The sequence below is a fragment of the Epinephelus lanceolatus genome, chromosome 21, assembly GCF_041903045.1.
Source record: "Epinephelus lanceolatus isolate andai-2023 chromosome 21, ASM4190304v1, whole genome shotgun sequence".
Taxonomy (NCBI): Eukaryota; Metazoa; Chordata; class Actinopteri; order Perciformes; family Serranidae; genus Epinephelus; species Epinephelus lanceolatus.
Genome location: NC_135754.1, coordinates 31,715,140 through 31,741,540, shown reverse-complemented (window position 1 = coordinate 31,741,540; position 26,401 = coordinate 31,715,140). Strand labels below are relative to the sequence as shown.

The 26,401-nt window shown below is 40.1% G+C and overlaps 2 protein-coding genes and 1 non-coding gene across 4 annotated transcripts in view; all 3 read left to right on the top strand.

Moving 5' to 3' along the window:
• Nucleotides 1–1,488: 1,488 nt before the first annotated feature.
• slc68a1a (solute carrier family 68 member 1a) lies at nt 1,489–17,504 on the top strand. The gene is made up of 9 exons (XM_033611900.2): nt 1,489–1,663; nt 6,207–6,470; nt 8,964–9,043; nt 10,136–10,585; nt 10,705–10,825; nt 11,109–11,205; nt 12,923–13,094; nt 14,501–14,694; nt 16,415–17,504. The coding sequence occupies exons 2-9, from the start codon at nt 6,303–6,305 to the stop codon at nt 16,663–16,665; spliced, it is 1,533 nt and encodes a 510-aa protein (XP_033467791.1). The 5' UTR covers nt 1,489–1,663; nt 6,207–6,302; the 3' UTR covers nt 16,666–17,504.
• Nucleotides 17,505–19,105: 1,601 nt separating this feature from the next.
• Nucleotides 19,106–19,220, top strand: LOC117247739 (U5 spliceosomal RNA). Its single transcript, XR_004500847.2, has one exon. It is a non-coding gene; the product is annotated as a U5 spliceosomal RNA (small nuclear RNA).
• Nucleotides 19,221–21,435: 2,215 nt separating this feature from the next.
• The window catches only part of arhgap27 (Rho GTPase activating protein 27), a 46,110-nt gene continuing 41,144 nt past the window's right edge, over nt 21,436–26,401 (top strand). For both annotated transcript variants that reach the window (XM_033612200.2, XM_078163718.1), the window contains exons 1-3: nt 21,436–21,575; nt 22,032–22,202; nt 25,038–25,870. In XM_033612200.2, coding sequence (XP_033468091.1) covers nt 25,097–25,870 — 774 coding nt within the window. In that variant the 5' untranslated portion in view covers nt 21,436–21,575; nt 22,032–22,202; nt 25,038–25,096. The remainder of the gene's footprint in view (nt 21,576–22,031; nt 22,203–25,037; nt 25,871–26,401) is intronic.

The following is a 26,401-nucleotide window of genomic DNA, read 5'->3' as shown; positions in this document are numbered from 1 at the left end:
TTTAGAAAATAAATATATCATATCTCTGAATCTCAGTACTTCCATTGATTTTACTAATAAATAGGTGATTAATAGTCTTAAGCAAACTTTCCTTCCCTTCCTTTGCAATAAACTATCTAATAAAATAAGATGGGCTATATCCAGGATTTGCATAATGAATTATAGTGTACTTTCAGTATCATATCATAAAAAGACACACAGTGAGTTCAGATCTGTCTTCAGATGCCTCTTCCTTTCTTTCTTCTTTTTAAAAATATATTATACTAGTCCATACCCATTGGTAGCTTTGCCACCTTCTACCTATGCCAATCATCAGTGAGTAGAAAAACGTGGGACAGACAGAATGACTGACTGACAGAATGACACACTGACAGTTTCTGAGATTATGTACAGCATACCATACCATGACTTAGTCATACCAAAAATTAGAAGAAAAAACTCAACACTGGTCCACAGGGGGAGCCACAGTGATCGGTCGCATTTTAGCCATTTTTAAGCATTTTTCTGTTGTTATAGCGCCACCCTGTTGCCAATTACAGTTAAATTTCTCCAGTCACCTTGAGGCGTCCTGTTCTACATATCTACCAAGTTTAGTAAAAATCCATATGGTGGTTAGGCCTAGATAAGAAATGAGCTCTCTAGCGCCCCCATTTTGTTTGATGGGGTCAATAATGGAGGTGTCCCCTCAGATTATGTGTGGTCATATGCCTACAAAGTTGCGTGGTGATGGGTGAAACCCTTGAGATGTTATACACCTTTATGTGATGAGCCACGCCCTCCACAATATTCATTGCCTTATAGAAGCTCAGTTTTAGTAAGTTTTCCAACTTTTGCCAAGAGGGAACTTTAGATATTGGTCCCTAGATTATGTTCACCCAGTTTCATGCAGATCGCTCAAACTTCCTAGGAAGAGATCGATTTGAAGTGTTTTTCCAAAAATTCAAAATGGCGGAAAATCCATATGACCGGAAGTTATGGGTTCTTGAGGCAAATTCTTTCCTTATGAGGAGAGGCATCTCTGTGCAAAGTTGCCGCCACTTTAATGTTGCCGTTAGTAAAGGTGGGGCTCAATTTTAAACACCTTCTATACTGCTGTGTAGCTTGTGAACTCTATGATTGTATTTTTGTTTTGTAAGTCTGCATCTGGGAAGAAATTAGTAATTAAAGTTAAATAAATATAGTGGACATTATTTCTCAGCAGAAAATGGACTCAGGTAAAGTAACTCAAAATAGTGCTCTACTTAAAAACAAAAAGTAATTAGTTATGTAATGTAATTAGTAACTTTCCATCACAGACAGTGAGTGGAAGAAGAAACATGATCACCAGTTCAACAGGTCATGCAGCCCCTCTCCTCTCTGTTTACCCACACACACACAGACGGACAGACTGGGATAACTGGTTTTGATAAACTTGACACTGGGTGGCGCTGTAACTCTTATCTGATCGTCTCCTCTTAACGGGAAACCCCCAGTTCGGTCGTCACGGATATGAGTGACCGACTGTAGTTGTCATGACGTGGGTCTATCCGCCTCCGCCGTACTGGTCTGTTTCCAGTGATCGAGACACTGCTGCTGCTGACGAGCACAAGACTCCGAGCCAACAGGACAGCTCCCCACCGAGACACACAGCATTTACTCGGCCTGGTTAACAGCCCTGTTGTCGGTACGTGACATTCCTCTCGTGTTCTGATATGAAAATACTTGAAGCTATTTTTAAACGTGTTTGTATCCAGATCAGCAGCCGATAGCAGTTAACGATAACCAGCTAGCTAGTGTTAGCATTTAAATAAGGCTAGCTAGTGCTAACCATTAGCGGTAGTTGGCTAGCTCAGTGATACATTTAACACATATTCTGAGACATTTATGGATCCTGTCAGCTGTTGTTATCAGATACAGCTGACTACACGACATGTGGGGTGTTAGTTGTAGCTTTCATGGTCCGGTATAACCAAATAACCAAGTCTAGTGACAGTACCGTTAGTCCAAACTCATTAATTAGCCGGCTAACTAGCTGGTAGTAACCGTGCCACATAGAGGCAGGATCTCAAACGTTTTAGTGACTTCGCACTAACTCGGAATTTGACTTGTTGATTTGGTGCATACCAGTAAACACAGTGCAAAAATGTAAAGACATAATGTAAGATAATATGAAGACAACTGACAATACAATACAAAACAATATATGTACACATGTAAAGTAATTATGGACACATTTTTAAACAGTACAGTCGTGCATGAATGTGCACGTTTTTGTTAAGGGGGTGTAAAAGTTCAAGGTAAAATACAAAATTATGTGCAAGAGAAGTGATTGTAATGATGGGATGTGCGTTAATGTAATACATAATGTCAGGATAAGAGTCAGTGGGGGGGCTCGAGCCTTGTTGATGAGGTGATACTGAATAAAAAATGATTATTATACCCTTGTAAGAAAATTAAAAAATAAAATAAAATAAATGTGGCTTATTTGGGATAGATAAAAGCACTATTTTTTTGCACTTGATGGAATATGAAAAAATATATGTAAGTATACGTAGATATGTAAAGTCATTAAAGTAACTGTTTTAAAACTGTGCAGATGTGCACGAATGTGCAAATTATTGTCTAGGGCTTGTAAAAGGTCAAAGCAAAATACAATATCATATGAGCAAGAGAATTAATGGGATGTGTATTAATGTAATGCATAATATCAGGATAAGAGTCAGTGTCAGTGGGGAGACATGCAGATGAGGTGAAACTGAAAAAAAAAATTATTATACCCTTGTAAGAAAGTTAAAAAAAATAATAATAAAATAAATGTAATTTTTTTGGGATGGATACATTTTTGCACTGGACAGAATATGAAAAAATATATGTAAGTATACATAAGATATACTTTATTGATCCCCCAGGGAGGAAATTCAAGTATCACAGCAGCGCAAGACAACTTCAAAGGACATTAAATAGAAGAAGATAAAAGAGAAGAAATAAAATGTAAAAAATTTAAGATAATAATAGATAAATAAAAGATAAAATAAAATTGCTACAATAGATAAATAAAGTGGCAAAGTGTTGAATGAAATAAAGTGACAGGTGGCAGTAAATATGTAAAGTTATTAAAGTAACTGTTTTAAAATTGTACAGTTGTGCATTAACGTGCAAATTATTGTCTAGGGCTTGTAGAAGTTGAAAGTGAAATACAAAAATAAGTGCAAGAGAAGTGTTGCTAATAATGGCAGGATGTGCGGTAATGTAATGCATGATGTCAGGATCAGTGTCAGTGGGGGTCTCGAGCCATGTTGATGAGGTGATACTGAATAAATAATTATTATAAAAAAGGAAAATTTAAATAATTTATTTGGGATAGATAAAAGCACTATTTTTTGCACTTGATAAATATGAAAAAAGTATAAATAAGAATATATAAATATGTAAACTTGTCGAAGTAAGTGTTTTAAACAGTAGTAATAATGGGAGGATGTGTGTTAATATAATGCATAATGTAAGGATAAGAGTCAGTGGGGGTCTTGAGCCATTTTAATGAGGTGATACTGAATAAATAATCATTACACCCTTACCCTCACATGCACTTAACCTTTATTTTCAAATTAAATCATATGCAATCATATAAATATCACACTATGTATCATGTAACAAATGTAAGCTTTGCATCATCTTGTTCATATTGTATTCACAGAGGCAACACAGACATAGGCACCAAAATAACCTAATGCTTGTATGCAATCACCCATATTAAATATATGGACACTTTTATGCCAGTTGGAAAACTCTGGAGGGTAGAGACAGGAAGGTTAAACAAATATAAAACAGTCACAAACACATCTGTATTAATGGCTTCACTTGCATGTGAACAATATCAATCAAACTCCTCCTGTCCATTCAGTTTACAGAGAAGCTGTGTCCTTAATCAGTCTCGGCAACTGCAGTATTACCGGTGTCCACTTAATGTTAAAAACATCAGTCTTTAGTCGGAGCTTAATCATTACGCTTTCCATTAAATAAACACTCTTCAATCTCTAAAGAATGCTGGGGATAAAAGCACTATTGAAAGTTAAATTAGTTTCTGGGATTGTCTAGTGTAAAAACTTTTAATTAAAAATGTACCATTAGATAAGGTAATGCAATAGTGATACTCAGAACACCAATGAATAAATAAACTGCTAATTTAAAAGTACACAATTTAGGTATTTTAGAGACAGAGTATTCCGAAACAGCAATAAATAATCCGATAATACCTCTGAGTATTTCCATTGATTTTACAAAGAAACAGGCTTTCATTTCCTTCTCTGCTTTAAACTATAAAACCAGGCATATCCAGACTTTGCATAAGGAATTACACTGTACTTTCAGTGATATATCACTGCAAAAAGACTGACAATGGGATCAGATTTGTCTTCAAAAGCTTCTTTCTTTTTGCAAAAGGGGTGTGCATGACTTAGTTCACAATGTCCTCTACACCACAGTCTCACCCTGATAGGTTTTATCAGATGGATGAGAAAGATAAGGAGAAACAAATACTTCTTTTATGGTGTAATCGTTTGGCTGGGAGAACACCTCTTTCATGCACAGAGAGTAAATATACATATATATACATAAATATATGTATCTATAGTATATCTCTAGAATATACTATAGATATACTAAAATACAATAAGTAAATGTATCAATAGGATAAAATACTAGCAGTATATATATTATACAAATGCACAAATTTGTTGAAGTTTTGGTTTTAAGAATACAAATGCTGACATGTTGGTTCGCAGTTTAAACCCTGCTGACTGACGGTGTCATGTTTGCATGTTGCGCCTTTCACACTGAGTGGATGTTTAGAACCGGAGCAGCTTCTTAATTACCTCCCACATTTATGATCCAAATGTGTGCAACAAGTGATGATGATAAATGTTCCCTTTGTTAATAAATCTCAAGATCCGGTGTCACCAGCTCAGCCACCGTGTTTGGCCGTCATATACTTTGGCTGTCAGAATGAATACAGCAGGTTCATAACAGAGTCCCTGCCAAGAGATCTCTCCACAGATGGAAACAGCTGCCACATCAGCTGTGGCTGAGAGGATATGAATTGGATATTTGTAGATCCACGTCGCGCTCGGTTGCCTGTTACCAAGTGGACCACTTCTGATTTAGTAAGATATGAGTCAGAGAGGTGATATGGTGCAGCCTCCTGAGAGGCATCCCATTTCACTGCTTGGATCTGATAGGAACATGGTTGGGAAGGTTTTTGTTGCACTCTTAAGGAGGTTGCCTTGGCCACGTTTGCTATCTCGCTGAGATCCTGATACGAATCTGCGGTTTGGCAGCTTTGCTTAGACGCTACATTGTGGTTGCCTCAGAGAGAAGCTATCGCATCGCCTTGAGACACTGTTCCTGTGAGCTATTATATGGATTTTCCCACTGAAGATGTGAGAGGATGTTTGTATATCAGGACAAGTCTGAGCTTGTGGGAATCAGGTGTGAGATAAAAAGCCTGTTAGTTATTTTCCTCCCAAGGGTGCTACGTGTGAGACTGCACCAGGTGCTTCAAGAGGGAAGTGAAACGGCGCCAGCACGTGAGTAAAGTAATGCAGGATTTGCATTCGTTGTGAGGAGCTCGTGGAGTTGTGAGTTCTGAGTTGGAGTGACATAAGACAGAAATTCACATGGACATATGACAAGAAGGCCAGAGCCAAATTGTTCGTCTCACATCAATCAGTATGCTGCCAGAAAGCAGTTTTGAATTTAACACCTAAAGAAAATAAAGCACAGTGAAAGCACGTAGCCTGAAAAGAATGTTTGAGGATTGTATGACGCTGCTTTTGTTGTTTCACTGTGAAGAGGAAGAGCTTTTTGTTAGGTGGAGTGTCAAGGGAGTGGCCATAAAAATGACTGAGGAAAATTATAGTTTTACATGCACCACAGCTGGGTGTGGGCCAGAGGAGAAAGGAACAGTGGCCTACAGCCTGACTAACTTTAATGACAACTCACTGTGCCCTTGCAATGAAAATAGCTCCATTTTGGTTTGTTCAAACTCTGCGCAGAGACAGAGACATTTAATATTAAAGACGTCGCTGTAACTTCCAGTAATGCTCAGAAATATCTGTTCAGATGTAGAGAGCTCGCTGTTGCAACGTGTCGTTTTGGTTCAGGGTGAGATAATATATTTTTTCCTTTTTCTGCTGCACTTTAAGAATGTGGATTTAACTGTGTTTTTGCAGGCTACGATGAGGTGGTGACCCTGGGTCAGCCAGGCCGTGAGATGATTGCAGCTTGGCACAGGGAGAAAGACGGAGCAGAGTGATTGAGAAAGAAGAATGGGCAGGAGCGCCTGGGGCTGCTGGCAAAGCGTTGTCTCTACTGCAGTGCTCTACGGCTCTTTGGCCTTGTTTACCTCCATCCTCCACAATGTGTTCCTCCTTTACTACGTGGAGACCTTCGTGTCCATCTACAAGATTGATAAAATCTCCTTCTGGGTGGGAGAGGTGAGTGACAAGAGACCTGGGTCTGTAGCTATGTCAGTTAAACATGTGATCTAGTTTTTGACTTGTAGTCCAGGCTTAAAATGTAGCATTGATTCACCAGTCCAGTGACAACACATGCAGTATAATCCAAGTCTCTTTTATCCATTCGTATGCTTAGTTCCTCCCAAACAGACAGCCCTTACTAGTAGGAAACTGAACTAACTCTCTTCAAAGCCAGACTCCATTGACAAAAACTGTAATTCTGCTTTGCCTAACACAGGAGCTGCCTGTTTACCACTGCCTCTATCAGTTAGTTACTGTTATTGTGTGACTCTGGTGATCATCGTCGGAAGGTGCTGCCTGTTTGGGAAGTTCTGAGCATAAGACCTGATAAGTTAAACTTGGATTACACTGCACGAGTTGTGTGAGAGTTCGTAAATTCATATTTTGATATACCTTTGCTGTATGTGGTTACCTGTGACTTCAAATTTAGTGCAACACGGGGTGAATAATACATGTACAAATAGTCATTTGGGGGGGTTAAGTATTCCTTTAAAATAAAAAACACGGTAAGATTGCCTGGTGATAACTGGATTATTCAAATAGCTACTGTAATCATCTTCTTCATAAATATTGCAATTACGTTCATCCACAGCAGGGGCGATTGCTCTGAGACAACAAGGGAGGCTGAACTTCCCCTAAAATTTCGTAGAAGAAATGGTCAAATATTCACTATTGAATTTACATTAAAATAAGAATTTACATTGCATTAAACGTGCGCTAGGATGCGTTTAACATCACAACGATGATACTCAAACGTCAGCTGTTTATCACCAGTTTCAGACGCGACCTCCCTGTCATACATTCTTGTATCAGCACGGTGGATGCGGAGAATCAAAGCATTCCTATGAGACAGCGCTGAGCACGTTTTTTTTTTTTCATGCAGCAAAGCGAGACGGTCATTGGATAAATGTGACAAAATCATCACTTCCAGGGAGGCTCAGCTTACCTGGGACCTAATGGAGCGGTAGGCGGGAGAGGATGCTCGTGTATGCATGATGATTGGAGGAATTGTCTAAAAGACTGAACCCCTCAGTCAGAGTTCTTTATTTCCATAAGCGATACAGCTCATTATCACCGTTTGCACAGTACAGTTGAGGTGTTTAAACCCATCTGAAAATCTGGTTCTATGGCGTGAGTGTGGTTGAAAAACGGCTTCAATTAAATGTTCCTTTTATAAGTTACTGCCTCGCTACAATATGACAAATTTTATGATGTAAACTTAAAGTGAACTTCCCCTGTTTGAAAAACCAGCAGTGGCCACTGGACAACAGCCATCCCATGATTCATTTTTTTTTTTTTTTTTTTGATAATCAAATTTTATTTCCGGGCTTTTATTCTTTGCAGCTGCATACGCTCTCTCCTTATTGGGAACAATTAAAAAAGACACCACTGCTGAGAAAAATCCAATCCAATCCACTTTTATTTATATAGCACATTTTAAAAAATAGGGTTACCAAAGTGCTGCACAACAAATTCAAAAAACACAGTAAACAAATAAAAACAAGTATTCAAAACACTGAAAATACCTTAAAACAGAAAAATAACCAACCAGTGATTCAATCGCAAAACAAAACAGAGAGAGACAAAGCCAGAGACCGAGACAAAACAGAGATCACACAAACTCTCATGATTGATTAAAAGCTGGGGAAATACAGGTACGTTTTTAAGCGGGACTTAAAAGTTTCCAGGGAAGGGGCCATTTTGACATGGGAGGGTAGCTCATTCCATAATTTCGGAGCTACCACAGAAAAAGCACGGTCGCCCCTAGTTTTTTGTCTCGATTTTGGGACAACAAGCTGCAAAAGATCAGCAGACCTCAATGCTCTGGAGGGGGTGTAGATGTGAATGAGGTCCGCGATATACTCAGGCACCAGCCCATTTAACGACTTAAAAATGAACAACAAGATCTTAAAATTAATTCTAAAATGGACAGGGAGCCAGTGGAGGGAGGCGAGAACGGGGGTAACGTGGTCATGCTTTCGGGTTCCTGTTAAAAGCCGTGCTGCCGCGTTTTGGACTAACTGTAAGCGTGCAAGGGAGGCCTGGTTAATATCAATATAGAGAGCATTACAGTAGTCCAAACGGGTCGAGATAAAAGCATGAATCAAGCGCTCAAAGTCATTAAAAGCTACTACACTTTTAATTTTAGATAAAAGCCTCAGATGATAAAAACTGGTCTTCACGACAGATTCACGACAATTTATCTGTTTCTCAAGTTTAAAACCACTTTTAATGCCGAGGTTGGTGACTATGGGTTTTAGATAGGGCTGGAGTGGACCCAGGTCTATAGGAGGGACATCACAGACCCGACTGGGTCCAAACACCAATACCTCGGGCCCTTAGAAGCTTTATATCATGTTCTGGCTTATCAATGAACCATTATTTTCTTAATTGATGTCTTTTATAAGGCATTATTGTCCTCTTACGTGCCCTCTCTCTGCTGCTCCACAGGCAGTGTTCCTAATATGGAACAGTCTGAATGACCCTCTCTTCGGCTGGCTGAGTGACCGGGCCTTCCTCAGCTCTCCTCAGTAAGTGTCTCCATCCTGTCCTCTTTTATTCTCCGAGAAAACACCGCGGTAAACAATGTTTCATTTACAACACTGCAAAAGACTAAAGACTGTATGTGTTTGTTTGAATGTCTCAGCAAATTAGCGTTATTTAATGGCGTCCTAAAGCAAAGAAAATATTTTTCAGATTATGTTTTGTCAGTTGATATATTACCAAAATGTGTAGTTCTTTTTTTATCAGTTACACATCTTCTTTTTAAGAGTCAAGTAATGTGTCAGTCTCTTCCTTTTCCTGTGAAGAGGAACAAGTAACATGACACCGTAATATCAGCGCCATGTAGTTCCTGTGATGTGTATCAACACAGCCCATCTATCAGCCGAGAATGCAGAGAGACACTGATGACTAAAAAGCATAAATGTCAATGTTCTGCCCATTTCCTGAGAATATATTTGTATTTCAGCACAGACGGAATTTATATTCTTTCTGACACCTTCATGCTCTCTAATCTCTCCTGGCTTTCCTGTCAAAATGCAGATTTCTACAGCTGTTGCTCCCACACACATTTCCCCCAAGCTAAGACCCTTATACATCCCTGCACACGCAAATGTTTCAGTATGAACTCTTTTATCAGCTGCAGTAATGCTCACAAAGCTAGGTAAACACGTCGTCGGAGCGAGAATTGTCGAACATAAAGCCACCATCTGTATTTGCATTTCATTTTGATAAGGCCATCTGTGGCTCTGTGCTGTCGTAAGGTGGTGACACAACAAAGCTGAAAACAAACTAATCATATTCTGTGCAAGAGCTTTTTATATCTGCACCCTTCAGCCTGTTTGTCTACGTGTTGTCGAGCAGAGACGTTCACCACTCCACCTTTATTTTAGTTGACCTTTTATAGTTTTAGCATGTTTTATTGTGATCGCCAATTCTGTATTTACAGAAATGTTTATACGCTGTGTCAACAGCCATGTTAAAGTCTAATCTGTGCATAGCCAACAAAACAGACTCGAAATAGCTTGGAAGTATTTAAATAGGTGTGACGGCCTCTGTTTTTGAGTATGTATCTCACAAAACTTGTGCGTTTATCTGCTGATGTTTGTTGTTCCACCCAGGTCAGGCCCTCAGATCACAACTCCAGAGGTGGTGCTGAAGCGCCTGAAGGCCCTCTCCACAAATGGCCCTCTCTTCGCTCTGTCATTCCTGGCCTTCTGGGTGGCGTGGGCCAGACCGGGACTGCAGTTCCTGCTGTGTCTGTGTCTCTACGATGGGTTCCTCACAATGGTGGACCTCCACCACAGCGCCCTGCTGGCTGACCTCGCCGTGTCCGCCGCTGATCGCACACGCCTCAACTTCCACTGCTCCGTGTTCAGCGCTTTGGGCTCAATCTCCGTATTTCTGTCCTACTCTTTCTGGGACAAGGAGGATTTTTACTCCTTCCGTCTCTTCTGTGTGACTCTCGCAGCTTTTTCCATCTTGGGCTTTTTCTCAGTGTCTCAGTTGTTGCAGCGTCGTTTCCAAAAGGAAGTCCGTCCAAGACAAGACGAGGCGCTGACACTCAAAGAGTGAGGATTGTCTTAAGATCTTGAAAGTCTATACAATTTGGTTGGGATGTTTTCGTTCTCTTGTTGTTGTTTTTCCTCTCCATCTCATTCCTGTCTTGTTTTCTTTTGCTCTGTCGCAGGCTGAGTGTTGGCCATGCTCCACCTAGCCAGCCAGAAAAAGCTGTCACTGTTGGACAGTACCTTAAGCAGCTATCCAAACACAAGAACTTCATGTGGTTTGTGTCTATGAACCTTGTTCAGGTAAGATGTTAATCACAGTAAATGTGCTACGAATGCTTATAGAGATAAAGACGCAGTGTCAGCATTAACACTTTAACTGCACTGTGATTAATGTCCAAACATAATTCCTCTGTTTTTTTGTGGAACTTCATTTAGGGTTTTATGTTTATTTATTTTATGTCACATTATTTAACCAGGAAAGGCCTCACTGAGGTTAAAAATCTCCTTCACAGGAGTGTCCTGTCCAACACAGGCTGCAGCATATTTACATCCTCATTTACATTCTGTTGTTGTCTCCCCACAGGTGTTTCACTGCCATTTCAACAGCAACTTCTTCCCTCTTTTCCTGGAACATCTGCTGTCTGACAATATTTCTGCCTCTACAGGTTCAATCTTACTCGGTAAGACCCCTTGTTTGGTCGTGATGAGGCTAGGCAATAAAGACCAAAATGACTGCCGCATTAATTATCACAGCATTATCTAGGGATGGGAATTGAGACCTGGTTCCAAATTGTCTGATCCATCAGAATCATGTGCCACCGAGCTTATCAATTCTTTTATCAATGCCGGCATGTTTTCTCTCAGTTCAGTTCATTATGTCAAACAAATGTGTTTACGCTGCTGGAAACTTGTCACAAGAATGAGTCACGGTGGAGAGGAAATAAATGTCCAAAGCGTGGCTTCATTTAACAAAGAACGATGACAGCAGTGCTACTTTAATGTCCGTCAAACAAAGGTGGACGCACCAGCAATACGCTGAAGCATCTTTCTACATAGCATGAGTGCCACTGCTTCCCAACGGAGGGGCATGTCTGTTACCAAGGGTAAATATTCTGCTATGATAACATTAGTGGCGTGCAGGCAGGCTTCTTGACCGTCCAGTCGAGAACCAGTTCCAAATTAAACAGCCGTTAAACTAAGGAGCTTTTTCACACCTTGGTCACATGCATGCTTTTATTTACTCTGTTTCTACACTGTGTTCGGACTCGTAAATAATAAAACAGCTGCACTGACGCTGAAGACCTGTGTAGGCCTACTTATTTTTCACACAGAAAATTGATCAGGAGTAAGTAAGGGAATCAGTGAACAATCAGACCGATGAGAAGAATTTATAACGGCATTGATATCAATTAAAATTCCCATCCCTAGCATTGTCTCAAATTTAAGGAAATCACAAATGATGCTGTGTTTGAATAAAAAGTAGTGTGTATTTACCAAAGTTAAACTGAATGAAAAACACAATCCCAAGGTGTTTATGTTACTGGCATCATGCAGACACAGACACATTTAAGTTGTGGATGCAGCGTTGTAATTTGAGTCCAAAAATCATCATCCCACATTTAAAGATCAGGGAGAAAATCTGTGATGTGGTATTCTGAAATGTATAATCTCCTAAATTGCCAGGAAATGATCTAGTTGTTACGGAAGTGTATTGCTGCAATGCCAGAAAAAGAAAAACTAATCAGTATCATGTTATCATGTTATAATGTTAAGAGTTAATTGTTAAAACAAGATGTTTTCATTATAACAGGAAAAGCTTCACATTATAACAAGATAAATAGTTTTTGGGATTGTTGTCACCTGAAATGTCTCGTTTTCCTGCAGCATGTTTGTAAGCATTTTTACGCCGCCGCACCAGTGATAGCCATAGCCAGAGAAATTGTGTTTTCACATTGTCCATACATCTGTACATCGGTACCATTCTCTTGATCACGATATTTCAAGAACGCCTTGGGGGCATTTCTTCAAATGTGGCGTAAATATCCCCCTGGATTTAACAACAAACTGTTAGGGTTTTGGTGGTCAAAGGTCAACATCACTGTGACTGTCTGTCTCATTCTTGTGAACACGATGTCTCAAGATCACCTCGAGGGAATTTCTCCTTTGGCACAAACGTTCGCTTGGAAAAGCATCTTGTTATAACAAACTTTTCATGTGTTAACCTGATACTGATTTATTTTTCTGATGTGGCAGCAATACACTGCTGTAAACTGTGGCTAAAATAGAGTAGATTTTTATTTTATTAATTTGCAATCTGTCTTTTTTATTTTACAGTTACTATTCTTTCTGCTGATTAGTCTTTTTTTTAAACGCACTTCTGCTTGTGCTCCCACGCAGGCATCTCTTACATTGCCCCCCACCTGAACAACTTGTATTTCCTGACACTGTGCCAGCGTTACGGGGTTTACCAGGTTATCCGCTGGCTATTTATGCTCAAACTGGGACTTAGTGTGGCTATGCTGCTGGCAGGGGCTGACCACATTTATCTGCTGTGCATCTTCATTGCTAGGTATGGCCACGCACACACATCAGCACACGCCTCGGGGATCCGATGTGTGACAGCTTGTACATTTCTTTGCTCGTTTTTGTTCATTGTTTTTCAAAGCTGAACACATAAACACACAGCAGCACGTATCGCACTGTGCCGAGCAGTCAGGACACGTCGAGGACTCTTTCTGCTGCACACTGTTTTCAAGGTTAACTCAATATTTGCTACATGTTTTTATCAGAATATTGTGTTAACTTTTTTGCTACAAGACCTTTTTTCTCCTGGGAAAATATTTGCTTCAGTTTGTGCCTCTGTGGCTCAGAATGAGTTTTATTTATGCAGCCTGAAATCATGTGTCTCAAAGGGATTTAAAATCTGTAACAACACACTATGAGGGACAAAAAATAACGTATCAATAAAGTATCAATAAATAAATATAATATAGGATAAATATCAATTAATAAGTAAATAAATATATAAATAAACACAGGAATGGATAAAGGAATATGGAAAGTAATGAATTTATGAATACATACAAGTATAAAAAATAAATATGGAAATAATTAAAAACATGGAAATGAATGTATAAATAAATAAATTAATGCATTAAAAATGCAAAAATAAATAAAATACTAAATATTTTTTTTAAAAAGTAAATATTAAGCAAAATTTAGAATAAAAAAGGAATAAATAAATGAATGTTTTAAATTTGTTTCTACATTTTTGTTCAACTATATTAATTTTTTCTGTATTTTTGTGTCTGTAATTTAAGGGTGTGTTAGGTTCGTTTATTTCTGTATTCATGCATTTATTTTTATTTATTTCAGCATTTCTTTACTCTTTTAGTTTACTTCCTTATTTATTTATTTCTCTATTTGTTCATACATTTATATATTAGCCATACATACAACACTTTGTTTCCCTACAGCCTTGATTCAGATAAGAAAAAAGTGCCTACACACAAAAAAACTTTAAAAAAAAAGTATAGTTAACTGTTAACTTCTTAAAGGGCAAAAAGGGAAAAAAACAAATACTATTATAGAGTGGACAGAAATAACAATAGTACATAGAGAAAATAGAGGAACTACACAGGTAAATTAAGAGCAAAGGTATAGTGAAGAATCAAAGTCATTTCATTCTATTATGGACGTGAGCACACAGGCACACCTCAGCATGCTGGATTAGGTTAGAAACTGTAACCATTCCCCTCCTGATACCCTGCTCTCAACAAATAGAGACGTAACAAATGAAGATTGATACACCTTAATTAATGGGAATAAAACTGAACCATGTACCCTCGATAAACACCTCGTAATAAGACCCTTTATTGAATCTAACTTTCCTGATATTTAAATGAAAAATGTTGACATTTCCTGTTGTAAGACTGTCGGTCCTGGAGACTGTAACCCAGCTACTCTTCCTCCTAGTAACCGGGTGTTTACAGAGGGGACGTGCAAGCTGCTGAAACTGGTCATCTCCGACCTGGTGGACGAGGACTTTGTGGTCAACCGCCGTCAGCAGGCCACCTCTGCTCTCCTCTTCGGGATGGTCGCCTTGTTGACCAAACCTGGCCAGACATTCGCCCCTCTCATCGGCACCTGGCTGCTGTGTGTTTACACAGGTACTGACAGAAACGCTCACACTCCACCCTTCACAGTGAACCTTGTTTCAAATGGTGCAACGATTTCTTGCATTCACGTGTCTTGGTGTCTTTCCGGCAGATGAAGTATCAAGTAGCACAGCTGCCACTGCGAATTATTTCCAGCTCGATCTATGATCTGTATCTACGTCATTCATTGTATTTACTGGTCAACAATACGATGTTAATGAGGTGTTGTGTAACCGGACAAATGAGACAGATCTGCACAGACTCAAGTATAATGTGGAAGATTAATTACTCTGCAGGGACATAAGCCACAGAGACCCTTCTGCATCTCATCTTGTGATCACTTCTGTTAGAAGATTCCAACCTTCAGTGGCCATGCTCATTAGATACATAGTGTTTATAGGGTTAAATTGCACAGCTGATCAAGGCTCACTGTTTCCCCCTGCGTTGAGTCTTTTTTGGTACGCTAAGCTAACTGTTTCCTGGCTGTAGCTGCATGTTTATCATCAATCTTCTCATCCAGCTCTCAGCAAGAAAGCAAATAAACACATTTCTCAAAATGTCAAATTACACCTCAGAGGGAGGGACATTACTTTGTGCCATGTTTCCCTCATTGATTTATTTAATCTTATTTCATTGTACAGTTGCACACAGTGCCCTTTTTGCCCTGGTGTCTCTTGTTCTCTGTTTATCAGACCACTAATGAGGAACGAATTAGTTGCCAGCTACCAGCTGTCCCTCAGTTTTGCTCCTCATTGCTGTGGACTGCTTCCCCATGAAGAAAGCAGGCAGCAGCTCGAGAAATGGGCCTTTAGTCTGTGGTTGCAGCATCTTGAATTTGACCAGCACAAACCTCCCAATGCTGGCCAGCAGCAGCGTCAAGTCTAACCTGTGTTATGGCAGCAACAGAAAGTCTGCCAAACCAGCAGGGAGTTGTTTTTTTTTCTGATTGTTTTTTTTCCCCCTGAGCTGGGGTTTGCACGGCCGCAGACTTGAGGTCTGTCTCCACAGCAGCTGCCTGCTCTCCTGCTGGCAAGGTGGTCTGTAGCGGTGGGGGGTGACGCAGCGGACACACCATGGTTCCAGGGTCTAATGTTAGCTACATAAGTTGTGAGCATTTAGCTCCAGTGAACAGGAGACTAAACTATTGGCAACATTTTCTCTCCATCTCTGAAATGCTTTGCTGACAAGTGTTTTATTTTATTTATTTATTATCAGACTCTCTTGATATATCTCGCTTTCTCTTTTTTTGGGTTGCTTTGCAGTGTAGGCAGTTGTTGCCAGTGCTGGGATATCAGCTTTCTCTGCAGGATTCTCTGCCATCGTGCATTTGCTCCTACATTTGTAGGAATCGGAACGATAATAGGAGCACCCTCTCTCTGAAATGACTTATGATTGGCCAGAGTTTCCTGTCACAGACTAGAATTTCTAAAGCCTGTAAACAGAGCCAAGAGGAGGTGCAGAAGTCAAGTGTTCTCTCTCAATTGAATTACAGTATGCTCAAAGTTTATAATGGGATTTTTGTCAGATGAAGACAACGATTAAGCCTCCTACCCCAGCTTTAACCATCTATCCAAAACCAATTTGTTTTACTGTTAGGGTCATCTTTAGTTGTGGGTTTCTTATCATATTCTTAAAAATATTTGCAGGACTGCCTCATCACAACAGATGAGAATCTATCTCTGTGAACACCGAAGTAATTACTTTTTTCTGTTGTTGTAATTCTCTTCTCCAGGTTATGATATTTTCGAGAGGCAATCTGTGAAGGACTCTCTGGTTTCCGTGCCTGACGTTGCCTCTGGCTCAGGGACTCCGCCTCTACGCCTGGGCTGCTTCTACATGTTGGTGTTCGTGCCTATCACCTGCGCCCTGCTCCAGCTGGCCGCCTGGTCTCGCTTCACACTTCACGGCCGCAAGCTGCAGGGGATCAAGACCCTGAGGCAAGGGGCCCAGCATGGCCACCTTATCGATGTCAAGGCCATATGAAGCTGGGTGAAGCTGCACACAGACACTTTGAAACGGTCGCTTTTACAATCCCTTAGTGCAGCTCAGCCTCGTGTGCAAGGATATGAACCACAGCATGTGGCTTTGTGGACAGCGGAAATGCACAGTCGGCTAACAATTCCCACTGGGAAGAACATAAAGTAACAAAAAATGAAACCTGCCTTATTTTTATATTAGAATATTGACCTATATTTATATTTGAACAGATGACCAAAAGAGTAGAACCAATTAGTCCTTTTTGGATGTAGAAGGACCAAGGTGACAACTTTTCATAGTGTGCGCCAAAGATGGGCTGCCCTCTTTGAACTGTAAAGCATGACTCCTGTAAAGAGTACAGACTGAATACCACTGCTGCTAGGTTATCTGTCAGTAACATCGGCCTGATTTAAAAACCAGAAGGAGGGGAGGTTTAACACAGAGCTACATTTCTGATGTTACTAACAAGGTGAAGAACATGAAATAAACTTGCATTAATGTGTTCAGAGTGCCGTTGAACCTGCTGTTGAACCTGCATGGAATCAACTCCAGAGCTGATTAATTGTTTCTTTACATTTACGCGGAACACCCTGCCAGTTTGATGTTGAGAACTGTATTTTCTGAGACGTACAGTATTGATGATGATGTTTTTGCACAAAACTGCCATTTGTCTGTTGTACTTCTAACATTCTGATTGTGACATATTTTATGTACTGTAATAACAGCTGTTGGAATTAGGAAACTAATGCTGGTAACCATGTTGTCAGTTCACTTTTGTAATTCTTTTCAGATTATAAAAAGAATGTGTGGCGTAACCACAAATAAAATCTCGTCTATGTTGAAGGTGAACCAAACTCTGCTGTGAAACCTTTTTTATAAACGGATTATCTGTAAAACCACGAGGAAGAGCATTCAAACTTCACAGATTAAAACAATCCAGTGACTTTATTAGAAGATTAAAAAAGCATACGCATTGACTTGAGAAAAAAATTCTGCTCCATTTTTGTGAATTAACATTTATTACCTCAGTGGTATAAGAAAAACTTTTTTTTCTGAACTAAGATTATTATCTCAGATTATTTTTTAAAATCGAGCAGAATTGTTTTACATGATAACTTATAATAATAATTATAATAATTCCGACATAATAATCTCCTTAATACAGAAAAACATGTCAAATATGTGTTTTTCCAAGCGAGTGCATTACACTGGACGTTATTTAATTTTAAATTCTTCTTTACTGGGCCACAAAAAAAAAAAAAAAAAAATCAAATTCATGGACCATCTGCTCGAGCGAGATCTTTCCTGCCACTTCTGAGTAATGAATGAAATCTACACTGCAACTACTGATCCTAAAACTTGCAGGTGTTGTTAGCAGCTGTTAAAGGCTTCAACCATTTACCGTCTTAGTTCTGTGACAACATGAACTAAAATGCTTATGTAAAAGACATTCATAAAAGCCTGCTGTGTGTTTGCAGGTGAAGACTTCACTTCACTGCATGTAAATGTCATTATCATCACCATGCAGATACCTGGGGTGAGTACTGTAAATAGAAACATGTCTGAAGGTGTTAGTTTATTTGAGGAGATAGAGAAACTGATACTCCCTTTCACTGTTCACTGTTGACTCTTGTTTAGCAATGACTCATGAGGGATTATAAGCTCATAGGACACTTTCCTGCAAAACCACAGCCGGCTGCTCAGCCTGGATTTAAGGAGAATATTTTTGTGTATCCACCCAGTGGTGTAGTGACAGGTCTCTGTAGGTATACAATAGTGTACCGACCCCTTTTCCTGGACATTTACAGTGTATACACCGATCAGCCAAAACATTAACACCGCTGACATCTTGTAACAATGCAATGTTCTGTTGGGAAACCTTGGGTTCTGACATTCATGTGGATGCCACCTGACACGCTCCACCCAACTCCACAAACACTAGTACAGACCAGGTGCGCCTCCTCATGGCAACTGCGCTCGTCAGTAACAGTGCCCCCCAGCAGGACTTTGCACCATGCCACACCACAAAAACTGCTCAGGAATAGTCGGAGGAAGGAGACAAAGCGCTCAAGGCTTCAGCCTGGCCTCCAAACTCCCCAGATCCCAGTCTGATCAAAGATCTGTAAGATGTGCTGGTACCCCACCTCACAACCCACAGGACTCAAAAGATCTGGTGGCAACACGCCAAAGGACACTCCAGAGGTCCCGTGTTCATGCATCGACAGGTCAGAGCCAAGTCCGGTCCAAGGAGGACCCACCATGGATCGGGGGTACCTCTGGGGTACCAGCACGTCCCTCAGATGTTTGATCAGATTGGGATTAACACATTGTGTAACTTCCATTTCCTGCCGGAAGCTAAACAGTTGTAATAAGTTAGCGCATACCACCACGACTGAATAGTACATGTAGGGAAACAAGTCCTTTTTCTTTATGTATGTGGGGAAATACACTCATGTTTCCCTTCAGATCGTATAAATCTTTCAACTTTTACTAAAGATTTCCGTGGAGAGCAACACTTTGAGTTCAAACTAATTTTCTGATGCCTTGCTGAACATGGGGCTTCCTTGGACTGTTAAGGAAAATAACATTGAACTCTGCTGTGGTGAGACCAGTAGAAGGAGATACTGAACGATCTGGGCCCCATTTCCCAGAGCCTTCGCAGCACTACGCGCATCGTAACTTGTATCTTAGGGTTAGGGTTATGGTAACTTAAGACAAACGTTGACATTGTTCTGTTAGATATTTGCTGTATTTTAGTCAAGACAAGATTGGAAGTAACATGTATATCATATGACTATTTCTTTTTTACTTCCACACTCATAAGAAAAAAAATGGTCAGAAACCAACCTGCACTTTATGAATTAATTTCAATAGAATAGCACCATGTAATCAAATGCCTGTAAGTTATTTAATGACTATAATTTGATGCATGATATAACAAAACCTGTCTGTTTGTACATCTGTTAACACATTTATGTACAATAAAGAAATGCTGTAAAATCTAGACAACTGTAGCAGTTGGCTGAAGTTAATGATGTGATGTTCTAGAATTATCAACTAAAGTATATTTAATAATTTTAGAAACTGGGTTTTGTATTAATCTGACAGTACCTACATACATTTACCAGCTACTTTATTAGGTACACCTGTTCAACTGCTTGTTAGTGCAAATAGCTAATCAGCCAATCACCTGGCAGCAGCTCAATGCATTTAGTCATGTAGACGTGGTGAAGACGACCTGCTGGAGTTCAAACGGAGCATCAGAATGATGAAGAAAGGTGATTTAAGTGACTTTGAACATGGCATGGTTGTTGGTACCAGACGGGCTGGTCTGAGTATTTCCTGGGATTTTCACACACACAACCATCTCTAGGGTTTACAGAGGATGGTCCCAAAAAGAGAAAATATCCAGTGAGCCAAAATGTCTTGTTGATGCCAGAGGTCAGAGAAGAATGGCCAGACTGGTTCAAGATGATAGAAAGGCAACAGGAAGTCAAATAACCACTGGTTCCAACCAAGGTCTGCAGAAGACCATCTCTGAACCAACAACACGTCCGACCTTGAAGCAGATGGGCTACAGCAGCAGAAGACCACACCAGGTGCCACTCCTGTCAGCTAACAACAGGAAACTGAGGCTACAATTCACACAGGCTCACCAAAACTGGACAATAGAAGATTGGAAAAACGTTGCCTGGTCTGATGAGTCTGGATTTCTGCTGCAACATTCAGATGGTAGGGTCAGAATTTGGTGTAAACAACATGAAAGCATGGATCCATCCTGCCTTGTATCAACGGTTCAGGCTGCTGCTGGTGGTGTAATGGTGTGGGGGAGATTTTCTTAGTACCAACTGAGCATGGTTTAAACACCACAGCCTACCTGAGTATTGTTGCTGACTGTGTCCATCCCTTTATGACCACAGTGTACCCATCTTCTGATGGCTACTTCCAGCAGGATAACGCACCATGTCACAAAGCTCAGATCATCTCAAACTGGTTTCTTGAACATGACAATGAGTTCACTGTACTCCAATGGCCTCCACAGTCACCAGATCTCAGTCCAATAGAGCACCTTTGGGATGTGGTGGAACGGGAGATTCTCATCATGGATGTGCAGCCGACAAATCTGCAGCAACTGTGTGATGTCATCATGTCAATATGGACCAAAATCTCTGAGGAATGTTTCCAGCACCTTGTTGAATCTATGACACCAAGAATTAAAAACGGGGTCCAACCTGGTACTAGCAAGGTGTACCTATTAATTATGAGTGTAAATGCAGAATTGAGGATTGTATTTGACGTGTAAATCCAGCAGGGGGCATACACACGTGAAATGGTGAAGCGGAGCTCAGCTGACAGCAGTAATAGATATACATACAAACAAACACATAATATACAAACTGGTGGTTTTACAGTCTTAATGTTTTCATGTCTAATCCAGTTTTAAATGTTTTCTCATGTGCCTAGCATCTGCTTAAAATAAGAACAAATCACAACTACATATCTGCTTTAATGTCAACATGCATTTATGTAACTGCCTCTTTTTTAAAAAACAAGTTTGTTACATTTGTAATATTACTGTGTTGTAATGTTGAAATGAATCATGGCCTCGCCACTCTTTCCAGTCCACTCCCTGTCAGTGAGGTGCCATAAAAAGAACGCTTAAATATCAAGAATATGTTGGGAAGTATGGTTAAAGTTAGACTTCCCATTTCTTGCGGCTTTAGTGCTGTAATGTATCACCAGTTGCCTGTTTCAGTAGAGAAGCAGACACTCACGCAGAACAGGAAATAATTGCAAGCGAGCCGAGCAGAGACGCTGCAGTCTGAGCTCTGTGACTCCGGCTCTTCAGATACAAATCTGCTTCAAGGTTGTTTGACAGACGTCCAGTGACGGAAGACTTTTGGAAACACAATCAGGCAAGTTGATGGATTATGATTCACCTCAGGGTATGTGAGTACAGGATTTGATTTCTCTCATTGTTGAGTTTTTCTTACCTTGAAAGAGTATACTTATAAATTTGACTTACCCTTCCTTTTGTAAATGATTCTGAATCCAAAGTCAATGTATCATGAGTTAAATCTAACTTGAAAATGAGGCCTAGCTTAGGAAAGTAATTTTTTTCCCATGTTAGCTATCTTTTTGTTTTACACATTTTATTTTATCCTGCATTTTTCTATGAGTTTTACAATGTATATGAACATATGCTTTTATAACACATATAAACTCATTTACAATTGTTTAAAATAAAATGTAAATGTTACTATTCAACAATATGGCCATAACAGAAACACAACATTTCAGCGTTCAGCTATTATACAGCTAAAATAATAGCTGCTAACGTGACATTGTTTGTTTGTTTGTGTGTTTCTTAGGAGACAACAAAGAGCTGTAAACACTCTGAGTGATTCATGGATAAACTATAACCTGATAAGGCAAACTGAGATTGCAAGGTGACGTCGCACTGATGTGAGCTGAGGGTGGTGCAGGCTTCCTGTTTTGCGGCTAAGCAATTTCAGTCTGCTGCCTCAGTGGTCTGTCTGTCTGTAAGTTTAAGTTGACGCCGTTTTGCAGCAAATGGAAGAGACTTCCTGTCTGTTGTGCACTGAAATAGAAGCTTTTACCTCAACTAGACTTAACTCCAATCTGAATTAAACTTTCTTGTAAGTCAGCATTCGGATGATGATTTCGCAGCATAACCATTACGTGATGGGTTCCACCAGGCACAGGGGCAGAAGGGGTCAGGGGTCAGTTTGAAATGACTGTTAACAATTCTTGGTTGACAGTCAAATTTGACGACTTTAACGAGACAAAAAAAGACGACAGAGATGTAAAATGACAACAAACTGATGCAAAATGACCACAAGGACACACAAAATGATTAATACTGATACTAATAGATTCACCCTCTATATTTGCACCCTTTCCTACTTTGAGCCGCAACTGCTGCACGATAAATTCTCTCAGGAAAATAAAATTCAATCAGCTTATTCTATCGTATTGAATCGTATTGTATCATATTGCATCATATTGTATCGTATTGTATCGTATTGAATCGTATTGTATGGTATTGCATCGTATCCTATCAATTCATATCTTATCTTAAAGCCACAGTGTGTAGGAATTTCTCCCATCTAACACTGAAATCATATATTGCATTCAAACAGATAGCGCACTCTAGTGCCTCACTGTTTCAAACGTGTATTGCAACAACGGTAGCCCCTGTGTACCAAAAAGCTATGATAACACTGATGAAACCATGTCATCCGATACTTTGTGGTTGGGGCAGGTGTAAATCGAAACAAACCAATCACGTCTTGTCTTTTGACAACTGACAAGTGGCTCAACCTCACACACCTCATCCCTCTCCTCGCATCACTGCGCTGACAGCTGTTAGCGCCGCTGTTAGCTGTTAGCCGTTAGCTGTTAGCTGGTGATTGCATTATCTTTCTCCTTCAGTAGCTCTCTCCACCTGGGAAAGGCTACCCCAATGTTGACCCTCGTTTTTTGAATTCGCCGGTCACATTGCATTTTTGATTCCCTTTTGCGCTTTGTTGGCGACGAGGATTCCGTCTCCCGTGATGCATTCTCAAGATGGCGGAACGTTATGGAACCCCCCCCCCCCCCCCCCCCCCCCCCGACGACTTGCCTGCACAATGTACAAACAAATCCAAAATTCTCCTTTTACGAGAATAAGTGGAGGTGGAGGTAATGATACACCAGTGATGACATAATTATGAATGCAGACATCGATTTTTGCCAATAAACAACTGCAAATGTTACACAATGTCCCTTTAATAAAAGCTGTTGCAATCATTCCTACTTTGAACTGCAACTGCTGCACAATAATTTCCCTCAGGAAAATACAATTTGATCTTCGTATCGTATCGTATCGTATCGCATCGCATCGTATCATATCGTATCAAAAGTCAACTTTATTGTCTTACCTATTGTAAGTCTGCCAAATGTACAGGACATAGACAGGATTGAAAAACCATTTCTCCCACACCCTCAGTGTAAGCATGTACACAAACAAAAGAATAGAAAAAAAGTGTAAAAAATAAATAGTAAATATAAGTGATAAAATTACAGTTAAAATAGGCAGACATATGACAAACACACAAGCAGGAACTTCAGCATGAGGACAGTGAACGATTATTACCAATTACACAATGAATCATTATTATGCAAATGGAATAGATAGTGCAATACAGCTTCACAGGTGTGTGTGTAATCTACAAATGTGGAAGTTAATGTTTCATCCCGGGATGAGTAATTAGCAGATGTAGTGAACCTGTAAAAGGGGAGTTCAGCTTGCAGTAATAGTCTGAGTTTGATGGAGGTGGAGGGGGGAGAGTTCAGCTTCCTGACAGCCTGCTGTGTGAAGCTGTTGCATTCTGGTCTGGTCATCTTATCTTATCTCATCTTGTCTGGTCTGGTCTAGTCTCGTTTTGTCTCATCAAACAGATGCAAAATGACACCAAGTGATGCAAAGACACAAAACTGCCACAGAGATGCAGAGATGCTAAACTATTAGAAAGAGACAAAAAACAACCACAATTAAATGTTAAATGACACCAAAACGACTACAGGGAGACACAAAATGACAATAGACGCAATACTACTACAAGAAGGTGCAATATTACTACAAAGAGACACAAAACTACAATAAAGAGATGCTTAACAACTACATTGAGATGCAAAATTACAACAAACAGAAACACAATGACCAAAAAACAACTATAGGGAGAAGCAAAGTGACAAGAGACACAAAACTACTATGACAAAGCACAAAATGACCATTAAGAGATTCTAAACGACTACAAAGAGTCAAAACATTATTACAAAAGACCCAAAACAACTGCAATGAGATGCAAACAAACAACAAACAGATGCTAAATGACCACATAAGAGGTGAAAAGTAACAACAAAGAGGTGCAAGACGACTACAGAGAGCTGCAAAATGACAACAAATGGATACAAAATGAACACGAAGAGACCCAGAACAACTACAGTAAGATGCTAAATGACCACAAAATGACAACAGGGAGACACAGAACGACAATAAACACAAGGAGTCATTATAAGTCTGGGAATCTTGCTGCAGAGAGGGTCTCAGGACAGAGGGTGCCATATGCTGTAGAGAGTGTAAAGCCCCCTGAGGCACACTGTGATTTGTCTTATTGGGATATATAAACAAAAGTGACTTTCTGCTGTGTAAGAAGGGTGGGGTCCCTTCTGCTAACACTGCATGTGGGTCCAAGGTGAAAAGAGGTAGCGTGTGTCCATAGGTGGAAGTGTGTGACAGCTGAGAGCCACTGACTGACATTTATGACTGCTTTTTAAAAGCCACACCAAATTCATGTTTCCTCTATTTGCAGCTCCAAGATGTTAACGCTGTATCCGCAGTAGCACAGAGGCCACACAGGTGCACCGCAGCATGGAGCTGGTGTTGGTGCAACATGCATTTGAGTACACAGCAAAGGATGGTCGCCTTGTGTCCATTAAGCCCAATGAAAGTTACATCCTGGTCTCCAAGACTAATGAACACTGGTGGCACGTCCGCAAAGACCAGAACGCCAAACCTTTTTATGTCCCTGCACAGTATGTGAAGGAGCTCCCATCAGTTACTGAAGACCCTCCTAGACCTGATAAGATGGATTCAGATGAGCGTGTGACTAACAGTAAGCCAGTGGATATGGCTAATGTAACAAAACGTAAAGTGACCCACGTATCAGCTCAGAATGCTTCACGAGAGACGTACAGGTTGTCCACTTTTGGTTTCTGTGAGAACATACCAGATGTGAAGATGCCCTGTGAGACTCTGAAGGATGGAAAAACCACCAGCAACTCCTCAAACAGTCAGGATAACATAAAAACACATGGTTCAACAGAAGGCTGTTCATTTCCCTCTGAACCTCCGAATACTGACATCATTCAGCTGTATACAAAACCTCATCTTGTGCCAAAGGTCAAAAATGGACAGTCAGAGAGCTCACTGCAGGATGATAAAGCACAACAGACTTTACAAGAAAATGAGGATATGGACTTCCCTTTACCCCCTAGTTCACCCATATATGACACCATACCAGAGATAAGCATCCCAGAGTTTGAGACCTTTCCTGAGCCGCCTGCTCCTGTTGCTCCAGATGACACATTAAAGCACGAGCAGAAAAATCACACCACATCTCCAGATGAACCTCCCACTGAGCAGGTAAGGTTTTCTTTTTAATTTTACTTGTGTGTTGTTTTCATTCATCACTCTGCGCTGGTCTTACTCAAGCATGAGATCAAAATGTGTCACTGTGATTTTACAGCCAGCAGGGGGCGCAGTTTGATCATGTAAAACAGTGCAGTTAAGCTCCAGTGAACAATTACTTTCACTTATTACAGTAAACAATAAACTTGCCCTTAAAGTCAGTGTCAGAGTAAAAAAATGGATAAAAAACAGACAAGATTAAGTGGGATATTTTCAGGGACAGCTGGAAAGGTAATGTTCTCCACATAGGCAAAGAACGGTCCCCACATCTGCTTAAATTTCCTGGGAGAGCCTTTCAATGTATGTCAGATTTTTTCTAAATGACTGACAATCTCTTTTTCCATTTCCATTTCCATCTCATTAATATTAGACGTCTAGCCAATGTTACAAAAGCTAAAAGATCTGCTCCAAACTTAGGCAAAGGCAACTGAGAAAAACAGAGTTGTCCTTGCATTAGGCTCCGTAAGTGTCCCAGTTACCTTAGAC